The sequence below is a fragment of the Humulus lupulus genome, chromosome 7 (genome assembly GCF_963169125.1).
Source record: "Humulus lupulus chromosome 7, drHumLupu1.1, whole genome shotgun sequence".
Lineage (NCBI taxonomy): Eukaryota > Viridiplantae > Streptophyta > Magnoliopsida > Rosales > Cannabaceae > Humulus > Humulus lupulus.
In genome coordinates this window covers 75,288,259-75,294,742 of record NC_084799.1, presented here as the reverse complement: position 1 = coordinate 75,294,742, position 6,484 = coordinate 75,288,259, and the positions used below count along the sequence as shown (strand labels likewise).

Genomic DNA, 6,484 nt, shown 5'->3' with positions numbered 1-6,484 from the left:
AAGGAGAAGGAGAAGGAGAAGCCATGGTCTCTTTCTGCCTTTCTGCTTTAATGATTTACAACACATCAGAGAAGAAAAATCAGAAACAACACCCACGAATGGCAGCAGCTTGGACAATGGATGGTGGTTCACCAATAACACCAATCCCCCTACAATTAGAAAATGATAACAATTCAAAGGGTGTAGAGAATTTGATTAACTTGGAAGTAGAAGCTGAAAAATGCACATTAATAGCAGATGGCATCAAAAGGTAGAAATAACTGACCAGACATTCTCAGTTTTTCCTTGGGCATCAGTTATAATCCAATGTCTTCTAAGAAGTTGGACAGGGCGTTCTGAGTTATTGGTAATTCGTATTCTGTATGCAAAGAAATAGCGACCCTTTGAAGGCTGACTCCGGCCCTCAATATACACACACCTCACTTGAACCCTGATTCCCTGAAAAATCATAGGTTTCAAATTTAATATTTAACATTGATGAAATAATCTGATCACTTATGTTAGAAGCTTATCAAGTCTGTCTAATTATAGGAGTAATTCATTAGAAAACAATCAAACATCACTTTAACATGCTCCAACATCCAACATACAAAATCATAAATATACTTATTATTAAAAAATCCTCCCCAGACTAAGGAGAATTGAAATGGATAATCTTGAAGTTAAAATAGGAGTTAGAAGCTAGAAAAACCAAATATAAGCAGCAACGTTAATATTATATTAAAAAATGATTGAAATACTAATAAAAATCTAATGATTTGATGAAGCATAAGTTCACAACAGTACCAAGGTTGTTGCATCACTTGAGCATTTCAAAAGAGAGTGGGGCGGAATTTCTCTCAGCTCATCGCGATAGTTAGCTGCATCCTGAGAATAAGTTTGAAATGTCAGAATCTGCTATATAGTTAACTGATTTCTGAACTCAATAAAGCAACATACCAAAAAGAATAAGAATAAAGAAGGAATGAATAGTGGAGCGCTGTCAACAGTCAAGAGAGGAAAAAAAAAAATTAAGAAGAGAAACCAAACAAACAATAAAGAGGAAATTAACTTCAGCATCATCTCACAACTGTTTTGAATCCTCACCAACAGCAAAACAACTTAGCAACAATCTCTATCCTTCTAATTCTCCTCACGCCTCTCCAAAAATTTACTTCAACACTGTATAGATCAAAAAACAAAAGCAGCAAAGCCTGTTTTACTGGCAGGGAAAACACTGTCTTTAATGTGAAACCAATAGTACCAACTATTGGTTTAGTAGTATCAGTGCACACAGAAACATAAAATACCAGGTCCAAGCCTTTCATATGGGCATAAATGAAAGTTACAATGCAACCTAGCTTTTTCCCATTTCACTCTAAATTTTTCATCTTTTCTCAACTTCTGAACCAAAAGCACATGTACTACAAACAAAAAAGTTATTTTAGGGCAAAAAGCTTAAGTTTGTACATCTTTTAAACTTCTTGATTCCCCCTAATCCCAGAATCGGTTTTAAATGTTTAGATGTCACTATTAGCTTAAAATCTCCATTCTTAAGGAAAAAGGGAAAAGATACCGACACAACCAACAATAAGAAAAACGTAAATTACATTAAGAAAAACAATAGCTCTGTATAAAACTACTAATTTGGATCGAAAAACTACTATTCTGTTTCAAACCCAACGAAATAATTAAGTAGAAACTAATAATTTGAATCCTAAAAGAATAAGCTTTTTCGAAGGGAGCAGGTGACTAAGCATGAATCCATCAGCATAGAAATATTTTTACCACGTATTAAGTCAAGTGCCTGTTGGGAAAGGAAATTAAGAAATTAGATATATCTCATTAGCTTAAAATTATTTTGATAATATGACCATAATTCGCATCATAATCAGAATCCAAGTAGGAAACATTTTTTTTTCTTCAAAAATTTGTCTCACTACATTCTTTGTAAAAGACATAATAGCAGCAACTATAAGCGAACTTAAACATTATGAACTACTATCGTTGGTCAAAAGTTTCACCTGAAAGTCAATGTGTAACCATCCCCCTTAAATATAGCTTTGTAAAGAAAAGAAAGCTTACATGGCTGCGTGGAATGTGTTTTCCACTTAGCAAATCAAGTAGCAGGGTTCCAAAGATGTAAACCACACTTTCTGATGTCACTCTTCCTGGCAGGGGAAAATGAATAACTAATTATTGCTCCATTTGAATAATTTTGTGCAATATGTTGAAAGATTCTGTAAAAAATTTATATATGTGGTGGGAAAGGCATCGTTCTGGTTGTCCAAATTATACAAAATCAATTATGAGCTACTTAGAAATTCGCAAAAGTAAACATAAGTTATATTATAAGAGTGAAGATTGCACTCTCTGTGACTATGATTAGTACCTGTCCTCAAGTATTCCGGAGGGGTGAAAGCCAGGTTGGTACTATAGCTCTTGCCATCTCTACTATTCTTCATAAGACCAAAGCAGGAGAGTCTTGGATTACCATCCTGTCAAGTTCAGGGTTTTAGAAAATAGGAATAGCTTACCAGAGACACCCTAGCCACAAAACAATTTGGAAATAGAGAAAGCGTGAAAAGGAAGAGTACCTGATCAAACAAGACTCTATAAGCATTAAGATCATGATATAGTGCTCGCCCTTTGCTGCTGCAATATTCTAAGGCATGTGCCAGATACAAAGCCACCCGCACTCTCATTGCCCATTTCATAGGCTGGGTATCCCCTACAATTCAAAATAGATAACCTTTAAAATCAATTATACGCCTATGATGCATAAATGAATCCTTTAAATAAAGAAGAAAAAAAGACTCAATTCATTTCCCTTTTATAGATCCTAAAGTATGTATTAACATGAGATAATTCCTAAGGGGGCGGGCATAATTTGATTAGAGCAAAAGGTGCACCAGAAATAAAGAAACTCTCTCCAATTATAAAACCAATCGATGATCTTCATTCATATATTGTTAAATTTGATATGTTTTCCCATCGACAAATACCTTGTAACCATCAAATTTGAATGCAAGATCAACTCAAAGAGGGAGAGAAAAAAGAAAAACAGACAAAAGGAGGAGTCACCTTACAATGAAAAAGATGCTTAGAGAGAGTCTCATTAGGCATGAACTCGGCAACAAGGAGTCTCTCATCGCCTTCACAGCAACACCCAATCAAATTTGCGAAGCGCTCACTGCGCAGCTGTCCCACCGTCTTGGCATCCTCCTGAAAACCCAAAACAAGCACAATGGATCAACAAAACCAGCCAAACAATATCATCAAAACACGCACATTCTTTCTCCATAAGAATCAGAGTAAATACAGCACGAACCATAAATTGGCGAGCATCGGGCCAAGCCGACCTATTGAAACTCTTCACAACAATATAAAAGTCATCGTCAACCTTGCCTTTGTAAACAACATTGGGAGCCTTTTCTCCGTGCTCCGATACATAACTCTCTCAGTCACAAAACCGGCTCCTCTTCTTCGAATAACTTCAACAAGTCGTGAATCCTCCCATCCTCTTCATAGTCCTATAACTTCCAAAACATATAAATACATAACTCTCCGCCATTGGCATCCCTATCCGAAGAACTCGCCGTAATCCTACAACCCCTCCAATTCGAATCTCCGCCTCCATAAACAAACCTTCTCGTCCCGAAATCCAATTCTGAGATGCCATATCTACCTCAACCCGACGGCATACACCTCATCGTCGTCACCTTACCGTTAAAATCAGCGATGAATGACGTTTGGGCTCAACTATTCGGACAGAACAAGATGAAGGGGAATGGGTTGGAAGCTCAAAGATGAAGGGTCTCAGCCTAAGGGAGAGAGGGAAGAGATTGAGAGAGATTAGGGATTCAAAGAATAGAGAACGAGAGAATAGGGAGAGAGGGAAGAGATTGAGAGAGATTAGGGATTCAGACTGAGAGAATGAGAGAATAGAGAAAACCCTTCTTCATTTTTTATTTTGCTTTTTTATTTGTGAAGTAAAATTTCATTTGGCGCCTGTTACTTTTCATTTGGCGTCGATACTATGTCCGTGTACTTTTTTTTGGCATGTATTAATAACACTTCTAAAGTTATGTAAGATTTTGCCGTAATATTTAGTCAAAAATGTTGCAGTGTGTGGGACGAATATAGTATATTGCAGAATTAGTATAATTTAATTAAATGTATTGTTTTTTTTAATGTAATGTGTATGTTCTTTTTTAGAGTTAATTAAATGCAATGTTTTTTTAATGTAATGTAATATTTATTTATGAAAATTTAATATGCTATTTTAATTTAGTGAGTTTTATAATCTAAAGTACTATTGTAAAGTAATTAATACTAGTATTTTTATTAAAATAATTAATTGGATAAAATAATTATTTTGATTTAGTAAAATAATATAATAATGAAGAGAATATCCTATGTGAATACTAAAATAATATAATAATAAAGAATATACTTTTAGTGTAACTCTTTGCGTTGTAGTTGGAATGAAAAAAAAATATGGTACTAAAATTACACAATTTTGATGTTGTTCAACACCAAAATGCATTTCATAGTTGAAGTTAGCCTAAACAAATAATTTTTCTTCTTCCTATCCATTTTTTTCTCCAAACTTTCTTTCCTTCCCATTTACTCTTCTACATAATATAGGGTAAATAAAATCATAATACTTTGTAGGGGTTAATATTAAGTAATTATAATTGAATCGACAAAATGTAATTTTTTTTACTTGAGCTTGAATGATGATTATTGTAACACTTGTATGGATATAAGAAAAAATACATGGAAAATTATAATAAATGAACGATCACGGTACAACTGCAAAATAATATAATGATTAATTAAAAAACAACAATAAACCATCAAACGATGGCCATAAATGAATCTAGAATAAAAATTGGGAATCTCCAAAAACTTGACAAATTAACTTTTTACTTAAATTTATTATCTTATATTTATTTAAATCTACACTTTCATATAAATAATTATTTGTTAAATTTTAAATAATGGTACGAAAAAAACGTATGATTTGAGAACAAATTTTTTATTCATGATTCTAGCTAGCGTAACTTTTATATAGATGTGTGTATATATATATATATATATATTTGGCTAAATTAACCAAATTTTTTTATGAAATTAGACAATTTATGTTAGAGAAGCCCAAACAATTGGCCCAATCACGTTAGAGCCCACGGAGGTCCAGGAACACATGAAGAATTGGGAAAAAGGCTTAGCCCAGAATGAGGAAGATAACGTTCAGGAGGAAAGGGGCCACAATGACGCAGAGGCTGAGAATCCAGGCAGCGGCATTGAGAGGGAGAGCCGAGCGTGCGCCAGGCGTGTTCGTGCCAAGCCGATTTGGATGAGAGATTATGTAATGCGGCTGGGCCGTTGAGAGCTGTTTATTTTGTAACTAACTTCTGTTATTTTTGTAATTGGTGCTGAGACATTTATATAGCTGGCTGTAGAAATTTTTTGAAATATGTTGAATGAAATAGCAAGATATTTTGCTTGGGAGACTAGCTCTGTCTCGAAGAGAGCCTCACGCGTCAAATTATCCTTTATTAAATTTGCTTCATATAACTTCAAGAATAAAACGCACGAAACAAAATGGTTCAAAACTTCAATTCCACGTGCATTCCAATTAAATGTGATAAGTAAAAGTATAATAAAATTTCTTTTTAAAAGATAGAATTATATTTTACATTATTTAATTTCATATATGGTAGAGTTGGATGCACATCGGCATTCAGATATTTTTTTTAATTACTAATTAATGTATAGCACATTATGCATATGCTACCATATTAGTAGGTACACATTTTATTGTCTATGACTAATTAATTTCCATGATAACAATTCCATATTAGATTTCATTACTCTGAAAAAATAAAAATTAGATTTCATTATCAAGTTTAAATAACTTTTTATATTAAAAAGTGTAGTCACATCCAAAACAGACAATCCGTACCACTAAATTTATCAAATTATAATATTATTGTCAATCTTCATGTGCTTCAACCCATAGATATCATGCCAATCTTCACGTGCTTCAATTCTTTACTTATATATATATATATTATTATCATGTCGTCCCCTTAACAATTCACTTATTATAATCCTTATATATATATATATATATATATATGGCTAAGGAGGTTTATTTTAAGTTTTACTGGTAGGACTTTCAGTGTTTTTCGACCCGTGAATAGTTTTTGGCGCGATTTTTTTTATGACCGTGTATATTGTAGTTATTTAGATCATTCTGTAAATTTTCAGAAAATTCTGAATAGTTTAGAGTACCGAAAACTAGGTTCAAACATGTTGTTTCCACGCGCATACAAAAAATTAGTCACGCGTGCAACAACATGTTTGAACCTAGTTTTTGGAACGGTAAACTATTCAGAATTTTCTAAAAATTTGCAGGATGCTCTAAATAGCTACAATATACACAGTCATAAAAAAGATCGCGCCGAAAACTGTTCATGAGTTATAAACACTG

General features: G+C 33.4%; 1 protein-coding gene and 1 long non-coding RNA gene across 2 annotated transcripts; both read right to left on the bottom strand.

Moving 5' to 3' along the window:
• Positions 1 to 270: 270 nt before the first annotated feature.
• On the bottom strand, positions 271 to 1,626 carry LOC133789723 (uncharacterized). The gene is made up of 3 exons (XR_009873673.1): positions 1,590 to 1,626; positions 787 to 1,161; positions 271 to 438 (listed from the first exon to the last, which is right to left on the bottom strand). It is a non-coding gene; the product is annotated as an uncharacterized LOC133789723 (long non-coding RNA).
• Positions 1,627 to 1,696: 70 nt separating this feature from the next.
• LOC133791857 (serine/threonine-protein kinase BSK5-like) lies at positions 1,697 to 3,661 on the bottom strand. The gene is made up of 7 exons (XM_062229766.1): positions 3,539 to 3,661; positions 3,311 to 3,436; positions 3,069 to 3,204; positions 2,577 to 2,710; positions 2,372 to 2,477; positions 2,065 to 2,150; positions 1,697 to 1,786 (listed from the first exon to the last, which is right to left on the bottom strand). Exons 1-7 carry the CDS (start codon positions 3,659 to 3,661, stop codon positions 1,697 to 1,699), a joined length of 801 nt encoding a protein of 266 aa, XP_062085750.1.
• Between the last annotated feature and the right edge of the window lie 2,823 nt (positions 3,662 to 6,484).

Coding starts and splice junctions, on each gene's coding strand:
- LOC133791857 (XM_062229766.1), bottom strand. CDS start 3,661: ATGGCATCTCAGAATTGGATTTCGGGACGAGAAGGTTTGTTTATGGAG. Junction 2,478..2,576: donor ATAGAGTCTTGTTTGATCAG/GTACTCTTCCTT, acceptor TGAACTTGACAG/GATGGTAATCCAAGACTCTC. Junction 1,787..2,064: donor AACACATTCCACGCAGCCAT/GTAAGCTTTCTT, acceptor CTTTCCCAACAG/GCACTTGACTTAATACGTGG.